General features: G+C 37.7%; 1 protein-coding gene across 3 annotated transcripts in view; it reads right to left on the reverse strand.

The window, feature by feature from the left end:
• The window catches only part of ITPR2 (inositol 1,4,5-trisphosphate receptor type 2), a 485,309-nt gene that overhangs the window by 103,796 nt on the left and 362,375 nt on the right, over positions 1 to 19,138 (reverse strand). For all 3 annotated transcript variants that reach the window (XM_007967992.3, XM_073020570.1, XM_007967993.3), the window contains exon 46: positions 3,451 to 3,558. In XM_007967992.3, the coding sequence (XP_007966183.2) occupies positions 3,451 to 3,558 (108 nt within the window). The remainder of the gene's footprint in view (positions 1 to 3,450; positions 3,559 to 19,138) is intronic.

Consider the following 19,138-nt stretch of genomic DNA (forward strand, 5'->3'; position numbering starts at 1 on the left):
GGTGGTGGTCATGGGCTGTACCTCTAGAAAGTGAGGCATAAAGAGAAATCTCCCGAAAGGGCTTCCAGGAGAGATTTTGCTTATTGGTAAAGGCAGAGAGCCATAAGAGACACACAAAACAACAACAGCAACAACAACAACAAAAACAAAAATGAAAACCAAATACACAAAAACAAAAGTTTTTTGTTTGTTTGTTTTTGTTTCTTTGGTTTGCCTGTACCATCTTTCTTCTTGCTTAGAACAAAAGGGTCTAAGGGCATGATGCTTGGAACTCTAGAAGCCATTTTGCAACCATGAGGTGAGATAGTGTCAGCATGATAAGGAACCTAGTACAAATATGTGAAGAGTTTGCATATTTTAAGACATCACTGAGTCACTGAATCAATTATAGAACTGCTGGTACTCCAGACTTCCCATCAGATAAAATTTTACTGTCTAAACAATTGTCAGTGTGGTATTCTATTAAGCTTGTAACTGAAGGTATCCTAAATGATATGTGATATATTCAATTACATACTAGAATACTGTCATAAAGCAAACTACATGAAATTTAGTAAGGTAAATGAAAATTCCTGGATATAGGTTACTAAAATCAATTGTACAAAATAATTGGACACATTTGGTATGACAGGCAACCATATGGGGAAAAAAGGTTTACTTGATCCAATAGTGTCAAATATTATTTTAAAAATCTCAGGGTGCATCAAAGAAATCGTGTCTAGAGTATTATAAGCCAAGTTCTTCAGTCCTTTTATGAAATGTTACATTTGATTACAGTTGCCACATTTTGCAAACAGCATGGACAAACTGGAGGGATTACTGAAGGAAATGGAGGTGTGTTAACCGCAAAAAACCAGAGATGGATAATTTTTCAATACATTTATTCAACAAATGCTTATTCAGTCTTTAGGTGAGGCATGTTGGAGAAAAAACAACACGAACCCCAATGGGTAAGAGCTTGTAGTTTAGTAATCATGATGGCTCTTCAGATGTTAGAATCAAGCTATTATGTTGAGGGGGAAAAAAGTTCTGAATGTAAATATTAAAATGGGCTAATGTTAATTCTTTATTTAAAAAAAAGTTTCTAATTATTAGAGTCATTCAAAATCAGATCAGTTTCCTTGTGATGTAGTGAGAACTCTATGGCAGGAAGAATTTAAAGCAGAAGCAGATTATTACAGGGTAATATCTTCTTAGATGGGTGATTAGACACGAGGCTCTTCCTATTTCCCAGGGTCTTTAAGTCTATAACTTGCAGACAAACTATTATTCTCAATAACATGAATTGTTGTGGTTACGTTCAAGGCACAGGGTTCAGTTTTGGAAATACAAAGATGACCAAGACCAGTCCCTGCCTCAAGTAAAGGAGAAGTGACCTATATGAAGCTAGTAATATTCCAATGTGATAAATATTAAACTAACAGAATAACCAAACTGCTATGGAAGCATACACAGTGAGATGAAATTAATGAATGCCTGGAGAAGGGAGGAAGGCCTCTCTGAGTAGGTCATGTGAGCTGGCTTTGGATGAACATGAGAACTGATCAATGAGTTCATCAGCCTGGACCACTCCTTTGAAACCTGGACTTGTATATCGAACTCCATGGATGACTCAAAGTCACCTGGAATTCAATCTATCCAATAATGAACAAATAATCTTCTTCTACCTTTTAGCTACCAAACTTCACTCTCTCCTAGCATTCTCATACATGGCACCAACTTTTGCTCATTTATTCAAATGAGTAGCCCGAGGACATCCTTTTGCACACCATTCTCCTAACATGTGCAATTCAACTTCAAGCCCTGTCAATATGTATATGTATATGTGTGTATTTACTCTCTCTCTCTATATATATATATCACTATATAGAGATGTACATGCATGTATCTATATATATGTATTTTCCAGTCCAGCCATCTTCAATATCATCTCTCACATTTACCATTATAATATCTTTCTATCTGATCTATGTGTGTTTTCGATCCCACTCTCTTTTCCAGTCTTGTCTCCAAACAGCAACCAGATTGATCTTTTGAAAATAGTCATCTCCTTCCTGTGTTTTTTACCTTCCCTTCACTTACTTTCTTCTTTCTGAAATCCCCTTTCTGAAGGAGAAACTCATACTCAATCTTTAATACATTCTTAAAGGTAACTTCTCAGTGAAATCTATCCTGAAATTGCTCAGGCACCACTAATTATTACTTTCTCTACATTTCCTTGGCCCTTTGTTTATATACTTATGACACAGAATTATCTTCTATATGTGTGAACTGGTAGAGAGCAAGTGCTCAGTAAATATTTACTGAATGTGTGTATTTATAGCTAAATCTCTCCTCACTGCTGGAATCAATAAAACAACATCAAACAACAGCTCCCATCTCTCACAGACATTAACCAAACTTCTCTCCATGGCCTGCTCACTCTATTTCCTATTCCCTGGTCTCTTCTGATCTCCTAGCTTGGTACTTTGACTTCTGGGATCTTCTTTAAGAACTTCATGGTTTGATGACCTATTTCTACTTGTACAGAAATTTTTTTCCTGCTAGTCCAGCTCATGGGTTCCACTAAGTTAAGTCCAACACCAAAGCTGTGGTACTATTAATGTTTACAAATGTGAGCAAGGTATCCATTTCTGTGACACAAAGGTTTGGCAACAGTAAACAATACAGTGTAGGGGTTATATATCCCGAGAGTGAACACAGTGATGCCCATTATACACTCTGCTGAAAAGTAAAAAATATCTGCCAAAATGAATGAATGTATAAACGTAAATTATAGGAGTGACAAGCGTCAACTACTCTGCTCACTTCTGCCTGATTAGCTCTGCCAGCCAGTGTCAAAATGATACCATAGCTAGTAAATGTCAGCCAGATGGGTCTCAGAACACATAATGACAAGTCCATTTTGACCCACACCTCCTGAACTGCCACCAACCATTAAATAATGTCTCATTTATGAGGGTCGGGGGAGGTCAATTGCTGCATACTGAAAATGGAAACTGTTAAACCTTTCCAAGGCTATGGTATCATATGAAAACTGTATTAGTTTCTTTCATGTTTACTCCACTTGTGAATTGTTGGAGATCTCTATTTTAATAAGCCTTCCACAATTTTAAAAAAGAAACCTTTCCCTGAATGAAGGCTTCTATTATAATAATCCCATCTCTCAAACACTACTGCTCTGCAATGATTAATTGCTTCTATGGTTAAAAAAATCTACTAATTACAAAAGAAATTTTACATATAGTCTTAGTAAAAAGACAACTTTGAAAGATGTACACCTCATTTTCCTATACATCACTGCTCACACATCCTTTTACTATACATTTTTCAGTTTAAACCACTCAATTCTGCATCATTGCTCTAGAAAAAAATATGAAAATGGTCTAAAATAGAAAGTAAGCATAACTTTTCACAGTTGGTCCCTTTCAATAAATAATAGATGCTTACCTCAATCTGTGCAGTGTGGTTGGCATAATACTTTAAGGCTTCATCTCCTTCATCTGGATCTGATCCTGGTTTGAGCATCTGCTGCAATAGTTTATTGTGGCGGGCCAACTACAGCGGGGAAAAGATAAAGGTTTTAGGTCCCTTTTTACCCTTTCCTGGGGTCGAACTTTGAAATAACTTTGTCTACTTGTACACATAGCTTCACAGTCCTAGGGTTAAGGACAATTAGTTACACTTCAGGAAAGCATGTCTGTATTTGAAAGGCAGAGATAATGAAATCACAATGATCAGCCATTAATATTTGTTGATTAACTTTATGTCTTCAGTAAATATATGATTGTACCAGGAAGAAGAAATGTTCCCAGTGATACATAATTGATACTGTCTATAGTAAATTTAAACTACATACACATAAAAACAATGTGATCAACAGTACAATAGATCAGTGAGTAGTGGGAACAATATAAATGTGTGTTTTTCCTACACACACATAAATAGGCATCTGTATTTCAGAAGAGTTTCTCTTATAGCATGTAATCTAAGCTCTACATTAGTAGTTGGTATAAAGTCCTATGTTTCTGCAAGTTTGTAAGCCAAAATTAGTGCTTTCTGTGTATAGATCTTGATTTTATTGTCATTGAAATTGGGCATTTAAAAAAGCAAAAATTTCACCATAAATTATTTTAAACTGCTGGTGGTGGAAGTCATCTTTCTCTCTCATTTGAATGTCTACAGCATTTGCTGGCTAGTTCTCTCACTGTGTACATTAGTAATACATGTTGCCTTCAGATGTCTCTTTTATGGTTGTCTCGAGCAATTCCTGAAATCTTGCAATGTCTTTCACTTATCAAATATCCTATTAATGCTTAAATTTCCTGAGGGCTTCTACTAACAAAGACTCTACCACAGAACTCTCTCACTCCTAGCACAGTGCCTGCCTCCAACTCCATGCCAGGTACTAATTCTAAGTACTTCAAGTACATGATCTTACTTGAACCTACTAAGAAATTCAGTGGTAGGCACTCTTTATTATTGCCATTGACAGATGAGGAAACTGAAGCACGGAGAGTGTGAGGAACTTGTTTGTGATAACATAGCTAGAAAATGGTAGAGCCAGTATTTTATCAACATTATAGAGCGATAAGTTTTCCTGTGATTCATGAGATCTTAATACAAACTGTGATTATAATTATGGAGATGAATTTTAAATAATAATTCAGAACCTAGAAAACCAAATGAACATTATCCTTATAAGTGATAATTTGGTAAGCTAAATATTCATTACACTGATGTTGCTCTAGAGCAAATCATTTTGAAAATTGTTATTTCAGAATTGGTTTTCAGGGTCATTAATCAATCACTCAAAAAAACCATTTCCTATTTTCTATTTATGTTTTTTTGAACTAAATTTGAATTATACACATTTTTATTACAAACCATAGTCATGAAACTTGTTGTGACTTATAGGGGTTTCTAAAAATCTCAATGAGTTTGAAAGCATAAAATTACTGTAATCATTTAGGTACCTCAGCATGTTTTAAGAAGTGGCCAGTTCTTGAAGACAAAACTGGCATGATTTCTTTACTGATTGGATCTGGGGCATGAAAGAAAGAGAATTAAGGATGATTCCAAAGTTATTGACCTGAGCAATTAATAGTTTAGAAATGTCATTTACTAAGAAAAAATGTAGGAGGAGTACATTTAGCAGGATAAAATCAGGACTTTGTGGACATGTGAAGCTTTAGACGAGGAGTGGGCTATTGGATTTGTTTGCCATTTACTAAGAAAAAATGTAGGAGGAGTACATTTAGCAGGATAAAATCAGGACTTTGGTTGTGGACATGTGAAGCTTTAGATGAGGAGTGGGCTGTTGGATTTGTTTGTCAGGAATTCTGGGCAGAGGTCAGGGCTGGAGCTGTGCATGGAGAGGTCGTCAGTATATGGCTGATACTTAAAATCATGAGCCTTAGTGAGATCACCTAAAAGTGAGCTTAGACAGAGAAAGGAGCTCCACGGAACTCCAATATAGGTTAGTAAGAGAAAAGACACCAGCAAATTAGACTAAGAAAGTTGGTTAAGCAAGGTAGGAACAAAACCCCACGCAGCCAGGTGTATTGCAGCCAAGGGAAGAAATAATTTCAAGAGGGAGGGAGTGATTATCTGCGTTAAATGCGGCAGGTAAGTCCAATCAAATGAGGACAGGGAAATGTCATTTGGTTTAGCAACTCAGAAATCACTGAAAAGCTTCACAGCAGCAGTTTTAGGAAGTGGTGGATACCAAACTTAATTGTAGTGAGTTTAAAAAAGAATGGGAGGCGAGGAGGTATATACAAGGAGAGTGAGTAGAAACAACTCTTGAGGACTGCAGGTGTGAGGGAGAGCCAAGAAATAGGATGGCAGGTGGATAAAAGGGCAGGGATAAAGGTGGATGTTTTAAATACGGAAAATAGAACATCGTGTTTGTTTGGTTTTGAAAGGGACTATTCACTAGAGCAACATCTTGACTAGGTGAGAGTGGAATGATCTAGAACATTTGTAAAGGGGTTTGCCTTAGATAGGAATAAATTTACCCTTAGAGACAGCAGGGAATATGGGCACAGATTCAGGAGGTTGGGTGGTTGTGATGATGGGAACACTGAGAAGTTCTTTTCTAGTTACTTTTTTTCTCAGTGCAGTAGGAAGCTGATAATGAGGACGAGAGAGGAGGTGTTGGATAACTGATGAAAAGCAGCTATAAAATAGCTAGGGAAAGTACATGGACTTGGAAATACAGTAGTACTGCCAGGAAGCCTTAAGGGTCTCCCTTATGTTATGGTCAAAGGGAGGCCAGGAACCATATTTGTGTGTTTTTCTCCGGCAATATTCAGCTGCCTGGGTAAAGTCATGGAGTACAAAGAGAGTTGTAAATAATGAGATCTATAGTTTTGTTGGGTAAGGTCAACAACACATAAAAAAGAGATACTTAAATACTGGAACTCTTTAAATCTTACATAACTGATAGTCTCCCAAGGTGAGACAGTAATTTGAATAATTTCTCCTAAGTTTATTTATTAAAAAACTTTTACTTCTTTATGATCACTTCATAGGGTCAAAAATTGCTGCAGTTATTTTAAGAAACCAATAATGTTATTTAATGTAATAGTAAACAGATCTATACAAATCATTTTCAGTTAGTATATCCTGCTTAATAGAAACATTTGTGGGCCTCTCTTCCTCCTGTTGACTTAATGACATGATTCTGCATTTGTCTTGTTTTATTGCAGAGAAGAGGCATTCTAAAAGGGACTCAAAAAAAAAAAAAAAAAAAAAAAAAGAACAAAAAAACAAAAAACACCCACCTAGGCCTCCCTTCACATGTTCAAAGTATTAGAACAATATTTTCATTCATGATTAGATAAGCCATCTTTACATATCTTTGAAAATTTGAAATATATAATTGAAAAAGAACAATACAAACAAAACAGAGAAAACTTCACTGTTTTTTTCTACCTGGAAATCTTTCATATTCTTTGTAATAGAGGGTCTTGACTAATGAGGCTTATTTGCTCCTCCCTGTTCTGTGTTCTGATAGCGCCCTGCACATATCTATATTATGAAATTTCTCATATTGTATCTGAGTAACTATTATTTCTCTCCAGTGGTGTGTGACATCCTCAAATAAAGGGCCTAGTCTTACTCATCTCTTTGTTCTCGGCACCAAAAACAGAACTTGATACATAAAATAGACTCAATAAATATTTGTTGAAATCAATGAAGAAATGGGCTAGTTAGTAACATATATTCATAAATTTAAAGTGGACAACAACTCTTAAGCCTCAATGAATTATCTCTCTGTTTCATCCTCTGTAAAGAAGAAGGGCAAATAAATCTGATTAGAAATCAGACAATGGTACAAATTCCAGTATTTGTAGAAAGAAAATATTTTAATATTTTTTCTTGTTTGATAGTTATTTATGTACTCATATGTATTCCGATAGATTATAAGCTATTTGGAGGAAGGAAATAACCATTTTTAGTGGCATCCTTTATTATCTATTTCACATTTATCTTCTTACCATTAGGATTTTAATGTTCATTTCAGTTTGGGTCCAAGTAAGGACAAGGTAAAAAAAAATCAAGAAACTACACTTTGATGACATTCAATAATAATTATTTCTTAGTACTTTTTATCTGTGTTTTTTTAATGTGAGTTCCACTTTTATTGGGTACCCAATCAATGTTGAATGGAACCCTATATGATAAAGCAAGGATAGCATTCCTATTATATAGACAAAATGCAAAAGAATTAAGGAATATCTTGATGATTGTGAAATGCATAAAAATGACTGATATCAATACAGAGCTTTCCTGGTCCAAATTAACAGTTTACTGAAAGCACAATACAATGTCTTAGAAGCCAATTAACATATGCCCAATGGTTTTTAAAGGATTTAGTGCCCTATACATGTGATCTGATTTAAAATATTCTGTAGAATGAACGCACTGCCAACCAAAGATATTCGGTTGTCTTAGTGATGGACTCTTTAGCCACATTTGTCTACTCCACACTTTTATATGCCACGTATCCTTTCATATGACTTAAAAAAAAAAAAAAAAGAAAAAAACCCCAGCATCCAAAGCAGCAATCACACCATTTACTATTATGTGCTTTGGAAACCAAAGGTAAAAATACCTGGTAAGTTTCTGCACAAGTATGGCACATCTGTGGAGAGTTGTAACAATAAGAAATCTAATTTAGAACCTAATTAAAAACTGAAAAACTGCTAATGAAGATATTCAAGGACTGCTGTCTTAACGATAGCCAACTTTACTATTGACAAAGATGCTCCCAACAGGACTTGAAATTAGCTGATGTCACTATACAAACATGTTCCAGAAAGCCAACCAACAATCAATATTAATGATAATGAGAGTCTGAATTTGGGCAACTGCATTGAATGTTAAAAGGGGGAAATGCCATGGGGGGAAATCTCTGGGTCTTAGAAATACTTGTATTCCACAACAATCTTTATGAGCCAAAATGGTAGCAATTGTTTTATATATGGTGCACAAATGATGCCCACCCAGTTAGTATGCAGTTTCAAAAGAATTTTAGCAACAAGGAACACTTATTAGGTCCTTATTACAAATAGAAAAACTAGGCCTGAGATAATTTATTACATATCATAATATTAAAGTTTTATAACAATGCAATGAACACATGGGTAGATATAGTGCATGCATACAGATTAGTGAGGAGAGGATCCAAAGCATTGGTGGATAGTCAGCCTGAAGAAACAATAAAGACATTCCCCACAGGAAAGACTACCAAGAGATTCTTTCATTATATGTTGAAGACAAAAGGAAAATCATGCATATCATTATCAAGCATGACACATTTGTAATTTAAATACAGATGCATCACTCAATAGGAATAAAAACATGTGTATGTATATATTCATAAAATACAGACAGACACATAAGTGCAAACCTTATACATAAACATATATAACCTGCAGCAGGGTCTTTGAGCAACACCACGTATTTTTTGAATCCAAGATTAGGGAATAAAGATGACAGACTTGGGCTTTTTATTTTTAGTGGTATCCTTTATTATCCATTTCACATTTATCTTCTTCTCACTAGGATTTTAATGTTCATTTCAGTTTGGGTCCAAGTAAGGATGGAGAAAAAAAATCAAGAAACCATACTTCAATGACATTCAATAATAATTATTCCTTACTACTTTTCATCTGTATTTTCTTTATGTGAGTTCCAATTTTATTAATTGGTAAAACTGTGACATAGCAATTGGCTTTCCCAAGATCACAAAGTGAGCTGGAGCCTGAAGTCAGAATAATTGCCTTGTATATTCAGGCAATTGTATTACAATACAATGCCTTCATGCCAAACACCACCCCTATTTGAAGCAGAGAAAAATCAGCAGAAGGGGGCAAAAACTAAGGCTTTACCTATTCTAGTGTGCAAAATATGGAAGCCTCTTGTTTTCAAAACATCTACTTTTTTTTTTCTCTGATTCTGTGACCCTGTAAAGTGCAAAGCATGGTTTTAGCTACCGTGGGATGATAGAGATGAGCAATACTTATTTTCTTCTTTCAGGCAACCGACTTTCTAGTTGGAGGAATTAAAACAATGATAGACATGTAATTAATACAAGGAAAAATGAGGGCAGAATTACAAGGAATCACATTAGATTTGGTGGCACAAGGAAAGGAACCATGTAAGAAGTGCATCTGATAAAGGTTTTAAAGAATGGATAAAATGTCCAGGTAGAAAGGAGGAAGAAAGAATGGCATGAGGAAGTGGTTCTGCATAGAGAGAGGGATCCCATGAGCCAAGCCATGGAGGATGGGCAATGAGAAGAGGACTAGAAGGGAATTGGGAGCTACACTAAATGCCTGTGTGAGTTCAAACACAGAATACTGTGGTGGGTTGAACTGTGTCCAAATCAAGCCAAAAAGATACACATGTTCAAATCTTGTCTCCTGGTACCTATGAATGTGATCTTATTCAGAAACAGGAGTTTGCAGCTGTGATGAAGTTAAATGAGGTCACACTGGATTAGGGTGGGCCTTAATCCTATGACTAGAGTCCTTACAAGAACAGGGAAATACGGGCACAGTTAGACACAAAAGGAGAATGCCATGTAATGACACAGGAGATACTGGAGTGATACAAGTCAACATATGCCAAGAACTGCTGGCAAACACCAGACACTGAAAAGAGGCAAGGAAGGATCCTCCTCAAGGGCCTTCAGAGAGAGCATGTTCCTGCTAACACCTTGGCTTAGGACTTTCAGCTTCCAGAACCGGGAGACAAGAAAGGTCTGCCATTGCAGGCTTCCGAGTTGTGGATATTTGTTATGGCAGCCCTAGGAAGTTAATAAAAACCACCAAGGAACTTTTCTCTTGACTATGGCAAGATCAACTGAGATTCTATTCATCTCTTTTTTCCTTTCTCTTAAATACGGAATTTGGGAATAAGACAGGATCCATTTGGGCATGGTGCCATCTGCTCAGGGTTCCTTGCAGTACTGTGAGGTCCTTCATAAAGAACACAGACCAAAGAAAAAATAACTGGTCTTTCCCAAATACTGATGCCAGAATTACTCCTCCGTTAGTAAGGTCAGAGTCCTGTGAGAAAGAAGAAAAGGCTTTCCCACATGAGACTCAACTGTATGGTCTCAGTCAGAAAATATTCACTATGGCTCTATGGCAAGTGAATATTTGGTACTTAGACCACTTTAGAAGAAGATCAGCTTCAGGAATTCCGAGTAGGGAGGAGCACATTCTCCCCACTTTAGTCAGCAGAATTGAGGCAGCCAGAAACCACCAGGAATATCCAGCATAATCTGAAGCTAAACAATTCAGAAGACACATGAAGGGCTGTATGCACTCTTTTCTCAAAGAGGAGACAGTAGTTTCCGGAGGGGTTGAGAACCTTAGAGTGGAGCGGAAGGGGAAAGTCAGGAGGAAAAATGGGAAAGGGTATGAGATGGGCCATGGGAAGCAGATGAAAGCCCTTATACCCCACCAAATAGTACAATGGAATGGATTAGTTAGAAAAGCTAACAAATCTGTCTTTCTTGGAAAGTTAATTCTTGTCCTTCTTTCTTTCCCAGACACCCTTGTTCCCTAGTCAAACAGAGTTGTCCATATCATCTTGAGTAGATTTTGGTATATAACTGGAATGGAAAAAGAAAGAAGCAATGTTCATGTTTCTCAACTTTCAAAATAGGTTTTTGAGAATCTAAAGAGAAAGCCTTAAAGAAAGCACAGCCAGAAGGAAAATGTGGCAGTGGACAGAAAGGACAGCACGGGTGATCATTCCAAAGAATACAGACAAACCTCAGGAAGAGACAACACAAACTCTCGAGTACCTTGCAAGACAGCTCTGGAGGATTCATGGACAACCAGAACAAAGGACCACAGACCTAAGGGAAATCATGAGCTCTCAAGACAGCTTTCTCTCATCACACACACACAAACACACACACACACATACCATAAACCCCACACACTGTAGGAAAGTAAGGAACTGATCCCTTCCCTCCCCAGCAGTACTGAAGGAGCGATTCTAGAATGCCACCAGCATCACTCTGCACTACACAACCTTCACCCAAGGAGTTTTAAGAATATTGTAAGTTACATTTATCTATTATCTTTTTAAAAATCCACTATGGTTCTTAGCTATCAGTTTGTTATTTCCTTTATAATGGTAGCCAAACTAAGACAAAGATAGGTGCAAAATAACAAGAAATTTGTCAGAATTAAAAAATGAAGCAAACATATCCTAATTTCAAATGATTGAGACTCCTACTCATTAGGGTCTGTATTAAACTATAGTAAAATTGATAAAAGACCTTAGTGATGATAATAAATAAATGATTCACGACAGCTCAACCCTTGAAGCAGGGCAAAGCAGGAGAGAAAAAAGGAGGAAAACGTTCCACCAAAAAAAAAAAAAAAAAAATGCACTTTAAAATGATTTAAGGCAGTTTTTAGTAAGTATATCTTTGCACTATGATTTTCTCATCAAGCATAACAACGTGTTGTGATGTTCGATGGAGCTAACCTTCCTACAGATTGCTAACACTCATCCTAATAGAATCGTTCTCAAAATGGGGTTTCTGGGACAGCTAAACAGCATTACCAGGAAGCATATAAGAAATGCAAGTTCTCTGGCCCCACCTCAAGCTTTCTAAATCAGAAACTACGAAGGAGTACACCCCTCTCCTGCTGCACCCCACAATCTGTTTTAACAAGTCCTCCAAGTGATTTCAATCCTGCTAACATTTGTAAACCACTGTTCTAATAGATAGTAGATGTTATCACCATAAGCAATTTGGATTCTTGAGTGAAAATCCACCAGCTTTTTTTTTTTTTTTTAACCAAACTTAAACATAAAAGAATCAAGTGTTTTTAAAGAAGTTTTTTTGTTTTTTTGTTTTTTTGTTTTTTTTTTTTTCCTTTACAAGCATACAGGAGAAATGTTAACATGTAGATACTCTATAGCAGTACATTCACTGAACACATTTTCAAAAAAACTGAGATTAGGATTAGAAGTACAAAATATGCTCCACTTAATTTTAAACAATTGGTTATTTGTCACCCATAGCTTCTAATTTCTGGGCTCATGAATTTCCATAATGCTTTGCATGGAGTGTGTCACCCAGAATGAATGTGTTGGAAATTTTGTCCCCAGTGTGGTGATTTTGGGAGGTAGGGTCTTTGGGAAGTGATTAGGTCATTAAGAGGGATTAATGCTGCTCCTGAGGGGACTGGGTTAATCTTCAGAGGAAGTGAGTGCATTTGCGCTCTCAAGGGACTGGACTTGGTATCTTGAGAGCAGGAGGTTATGCAGAAAGGCTGCTTTGGGCTTTGCCATGGTAGCACATGTTTGCTTCCTTTTCCTTTCTCCACCATGTGATGATGCAGCACGAGACCCTCACCAGAAGGTGACCAGATACAGATGCCTGCATCTTGGACTTCCCAGCCACTAGATAAATCTCTTGTCTTTATTAATTGCCCAGTCTCAGTTACTCTCTTATAGCAACAGAAAATGGACTAAGACATGTACTAAAAGAGTAAAAACTACTTTAATCCCAGAAGGTTTGTATAATTATATGTAATATATATGAAATATATTAGTTTATGAATTAATTTATATGTTTATTTTCATGAAAAGAGATAAAAAATTTATCTTCTAAAACAAGATTTTTCCCTACAGTAATTTAAGGCAAATTTTATTCTTTAGTTCCATTTTCAACTAAAACAGGTTATACCTTCTCCTACTTCTACTTTGATACTTCAGAAGCTACTGATTTAAGATTTTATAAATAATTCATCACTTTAATGGAAAATGCTTACTATTTTGTATTTTTCATGTGAAATTTAATGAGGTATAATTCTTAATTGGTTTTGATATCCACGTAAGAATATATACCAATATTTTCCGAGTGACCAAAATGAAATGAAACAAAATAATGTGTACGTAGATCATCTTATCTGAAATCAGTATTCCACCAAAAATATTCTAAAGTAATCATTATGGTAGTGTCCTAGTCAAAAGAGTTAAAACATTTCAGGGTGAGGAAGCAAGAAAAGAAACTAATTCCACATGTGAAGTGGGGTTATCTAAAGCACAGATAGACATAGAAACTGATTTCTGGGAAACCCTGAAATTAGGTACACTAGGAGTTTTTGCTTTCGTTATGTAGAACTGATGGAAAAGAGACATCTCTTCAATCTTATTTCTTTTTGATGTAACTAAAGACAAGTCTTTGAAATTTCTGGGTCTCACTACTCCCACACAGGAAATAATATGCTTTCCTCAGATCCAGAGACGACCAGGTAATATTACTTGAGTTGCCTCTTCCAGCATCCAGAAATGAATTTGCTGGATATTTCCCATCCATGTCCCCTCCCACATATTTCAAGTGTGGTTTGGGAAACACTAGCAGAACAGAAGAATCTTTCTCCATGATAATTCAGACAATATGTGAGTATGAAATATTCTTCATTTGATTTTAGTATGTCCTCCACCTAGAATGTAGTTTACAGAAGGACAGGGATTTTGTTTTGTTTACTGTTGTATTCATAATCTAGGCCAGTGTCTGGCACAGAAGAGTTGTTTAACAAATACTTTTTGGATGGATAGATGGATGGACGGATGGAGGGATGGATGGATGGATGGATGGAAGGAAGGCATAGAGTATTTTTTGCTTATTTATTAGTTCAATTTTAATGGCATATGTGTTTAATTTTCTGAAATAAATTGAGTTTTTAGAAAATGATGAATTACAATATTATATGTAAATATGAGAAATGTGGTGTTTTGTTTGTTTGATTGTTTGTTTGTTTTTTGAGACAGAGTCTTGCTCTATCACCCAGGCTGGAGTGCAGTGGCGCAATCTCGGCTCACGGCAACCTCCGCCTCCCGGGTTCAAGCTATTCTCCTGCCTCAGCCTCCTGAGTAGCTGGGACTACAGGCACGTACCACCACGACCAGCTAATTTTTTGTATGTTTAGTAGAGATGGGGTTTCACCATATTGGCCAGGATGGTCTTGAGATCTCTTGACCTTGTGATCTGCCCACCTCAGCCTCCCAAAGTCCTGGGATTACAGGTTTGAGCTACCGTGCCTGGCCAGAAATGTTTTAATTCCTAGTCATTTATATACAACAATAAGAAAAATGGGAATGATAGCATGACTTATCTTTTAAAAGCATTCTGATTCTTTCACTATTTCTGCGGATTTTTTTAAGGCAAACATCAAAAGGTGAAGAAAGTCATCTTTTTGAGATGTTGGACCATGTTAAATTAGTACCTGTGGTTGACTGGGAAAACTTAGAGAGTTCCTGTTCTCAAAGTAATTGCTGTGGGGCATGGGGGGTGGCTTCTGATCAACACTGAGAAATGATTTCTGGCTTTATCACTGACCTCTTATGGTAGCACGTTCAAGTCGTTTGACCTTTTTATGTCTAATTTACCTAACTGTGAAATAACAACACCTGCAATAATATACCAAAGAGAATTACTGCAGGATCTGTGCTCTTAATGCTCCTTAAGTTCCTGAACCAATGAGGCTTAGTGAAGAGCACAATCTTACTATTCTACTTTTCTCTATGATATACCTATTCCGAGAATGAGTCAATTGCTTCTCTGTTGCTCATAGTCTTGACAAAGCCACTTTAAAGTGGGTTAATTAGAGGCTTGAAATTATAATGATGAGTTCCACAACAGTTCTCACACTGCCAGTGTGCGCTCAGGAATCCAATCTGAAGTGCGCAAATTAGCCAGATGTAAAATCGGGGGTGGAATGTGGGGAGCTGAGAAGAAGCACTACGAGATAATTTTCAGGAACTTTAAGCTCAATTGCTTGAAAGCATTTCAACTTCAGGTTTCTTCAGCTTTCTATTTCTGAGTTACGTCAGACTGAGAAATATGCCATTGCTATCTCTCTGTTTAACTGTCTAATCAACAGCTGCTAAAAAAAAAAAAAAAAGGGGTCAGCTTTTGTGAGATAGAGTGGTTCTTAAAAGTGAGAGAATTACTGCTCAAATGAACTTCTGCGTTTCAAAGGCAAACCTAATAAAGGAGGAAATGAGGTGGCAAGGTGAATTTCAACTCTAAGTAGGGATTCGGATCAATTGAATTAAACTGAAAAGAGACAAAGAATTTTGAGCAGATATATTTTGTTACTTGTTCATTCTGTGACACCCAACACCCTTTAAATGTTATCTAGTCATTCAGAAGTTAAATGACCCAGGTTGCAAATGAAAAGACAAAGAGAGGGCATGAAAAGTAAGGAGAGGAAGGGAAGAAAGAGAAAATGTAAAGAAAAACTCATTTAGAAAAACTTATTGTCCTTTCTTAAGAAATATATAACCAACTGGTAAAGAAGCCATTTAAAGAGGGGGATTGAACATAAACATATAGGTATATGAACAGTTACTGCCTGCATTGTAAGTGTCTTGGGGATTATACAATGAGGTCATGAATTATCTATAAGTAAAACGATGTTATTAATAGTTTCAGATACATGAAGTACTTTATATGCAATATTAACGTAACATAAAGACCCACTTCTCTCATCCAATACTAAAACAGAATTCTCCTATGACCTAAGCCATCATGAGCTAAATACAATAATATACGCCTTGTATGTTCATTCTTTCAGAGGCATTTGAACCAGAGTGACTCCATCTTAAATAGGGGCTGGATAAAATGAGACTGAGATCTACTGGGCTACAATCCCAGGAGATTAGGCATTCTTAGTCACAGGATGAGATAGGAGGTTGGCACAAGGCACAGGTCACAAAGACCTTGCTGATAAAACAGGTTGCAGTAAAGAAGCTGGCCAAAACCCACCAAAACCAAGATGGCAATGAAAGTGACTTCTGGTTGTCCTTACTGTTCATTATACACTAATTATATTGCATTAGCATGATTAAAGATACTCCTACGAGTGCCATGACAGTTTATAAATGCCAGGGCAATGTCAGGAACTTATCCTACGTGGTCTAAAAAGGGGAGGAACCTTCAGTTCCAGGAATTTCCGACCCCTTTCCTAGAAAACTCATGAATAATCCACCCCTTGTTTAGGATATAATCAAGAAATAACCATAAAAACAGCCAACCAGCTGCCCTCGGTGCTGCTCTGTTTATGGAGTAGCCATTCTTTATTCCATTACTTTCTTAATAAACTTGCTTCCACTTTACTCTACGGACTTGCCCCAAATTCTTTCTTGCACAAGGTCCAAGAACCCTCTAATGGGGTCTGGATCAGGACTCCTTTCTAGTAACGATTCTTTTTTTGGTTTGTTTGTTTTGTTTTTTAGACAGAGTCTCACTCTGTTGCCCAGGCTGGAGTGCAATGGCATGATCTCCGCTCATTGCAACCTCCACCTCCTGGGTTCAAGCGATTCTCCTGCCTCAGTCTCTCGAGTTGCTGGGATTACAGGCATGTGCCACCACGCCTGGCTAATTTTTGTACTTTTTAGTAGAATCCGGGTTTCACCTTGTAGGTCAGGCTGGTCTTGAACTCCTGACCTCATGATCTGCCTGCCTTGGCCTCCCAAAGTGCTGGGATTACAGGTGTGAGTCACTGTGCCCAGCCTCTGGTAACAATTCTATAATTGTTAATGAACCTCTGATGTATAACAAATAATGCTCTAGGCTTCCGGGCTATAATAGTGAACAAAACAGACCAAAGCTCCTGCCCTCCTAGAGCTAACTTTCTGTTGGCAGAGGAGACAGAAACAAATATATCATCTATCAAAATGTGCAAGTGCTAAGGAGAAATTAAGCAGAGGATGGAAGTAATGAGCACTGGGGGATGGAGGCTGCCATTTTAAATCAAATGGTTAGAGACCATTTTAACAGAAACTTCTAGATACAAAGCAGGATTATGAAACAGAAACTTATAGACACAAAGTAGGTTATTGACACCAAGGCACAGCCAGGAGGCCAGTGTGGCTTGAGCAGAATAAGTAAAGAGGAAAGTGGCCAGAGAGAGAAGGGAGATGGGGAAGAGGGACAGGTCATATTGGGAGACTTGTGAAGCCAACACAAGAGTTGACTTTTGCTGTGGAAGGTGTTGAGCAGAGAGGTGACATAATCTGTTTTACATTTTTAAGGGTTCACTGTTGCTACTGTGTTCGAGAAGACTCTACAGAATGCATGGATGAACAGAAGCAGGAAGAGTCAGAAGCCTACTGCAAATAATCCAGGTGAAAGATGGTGCTCGTTTGGACCAGGTGGTAGTGAAGGATGTGGGCAGATTCTGTAACATACGGTGCAATGAAGAGGGGCAGTCACAGACATGGCTAGAGGGTGAGATTGTACAGTGGTTAGCATCGCGGGCCCTGGACAGACCTGGGTTCAACTCTACTGTATCCTCCTTGTTAACTGAACAGCCACAGGGAAATCATTTAGCTTCTCTACGCTTCACTTTCTTCTTCTGCAAGTGAGGTTCCTAAGAGAACTTTATGAATATTTACCTCAGAGAGTTATTGTGATATTTAGATGAGACACGGCACCTGACATGAAGTAAGTATGTATGATGCTCAATAAATATGAACTAAAATAACAGAAAAAAATAACAGTAACCAGGAGCATGCTCACTAAGGGTTGCCTGAGCATACTGGTGAGCACATACATACTCTGTTTTATCAGAAGCTATGGAAATATTTGGTGAGGAGACAGACAGGAGCAGCTGATCTTTTAGTGAAATTAATCATTTTGGCTTCCCTGTGGAGAGTGGATTGAAGAGGGACTTAACCGGAGACAGAGACAGGAGGCTACTGCAGTTGTCCACGCACAAAATGAAGATGGCAGCAGGAAGACACTGGCAGTACGAGTGGAGAGGAGTGAGCAGCTCTGCCAGGCTGTCCGGGTGAGGACGGTACAGGGGGCCTGGTGAATGTACTTCTAGTTGGTAGCCGCTTAGAGAACTGTGCCACTCATGGAGAAAAGGGGCTCTGAGTTATTTTAGGGAGAGGCTGATGACATCAAGACTCAGTTTCCCTGCAATGCAGCACACTCAGATCGGAACAACCAAGAAAGGAAAATGTCAGGGCCCTCCAGGGGAAGCCTGAAAGGGCCTGGTTGCCTGTCACCACCTGCACCCAAAGCATTGATATTTTCTTGATATGTGTGTTTATTACTTTGTTCTCCCTTGGTTTGTGTCAGTGTTAAACATGAGGGCGTGATCAACGATAAAAACAAGATAAACATGAGACACTTCTAGAATCAATGATACAGCTAATAAAATGAGGGGTGATGGAGGGGAACATTTTCAAGGAAAACTTGCCCAAATAAAAATTGTTTTCTGTGAAAACTACATAGACATGAGTTTGTTTATTCCTTTTGGAGCTCATTTGTGAGCCCTCTTGCAGCATCCATTTAGGATCTGAACACTGAAGCTGTCTGAGTCTGAGTACTTCCTACCCTAATGAGCTTCAGGAAGGCTGACGTGCCTCTCCTTCCTGCTTGGGTCTTGGTGAGCTGAGCGTGAAGACCTCGCCACAGCTCCCAACCCACTGACATTTAATTAGCACAGTCGCTGTGATCCCATAGCGGGCCTTCCCCGATGAGAACTACAAAGCGCCGCACAGAGTGGGCACAACACAAGCTAAACAAATTCCTAGTCTGGTGGATAAAGAGCTGCATTTGCAAACTGGAGTC

Source organism: Chlorocebus sabaeus, chromosome 11 (assembly GCF_047675955.1).
Source record: "Chlorocebus sabaeus isolate Y175 chromosome 11, mChlSab1.0.hap1, whole genome shotgun sequence".
In the NCBI taxonomy this organism is placed as follows: domain Eukaryota; kingdom Metazoa; phylum Chordata; class Mammalia; order Primates; family Cercopithecidae; genus Chlorocebus; species Chlorocebus sabaeus.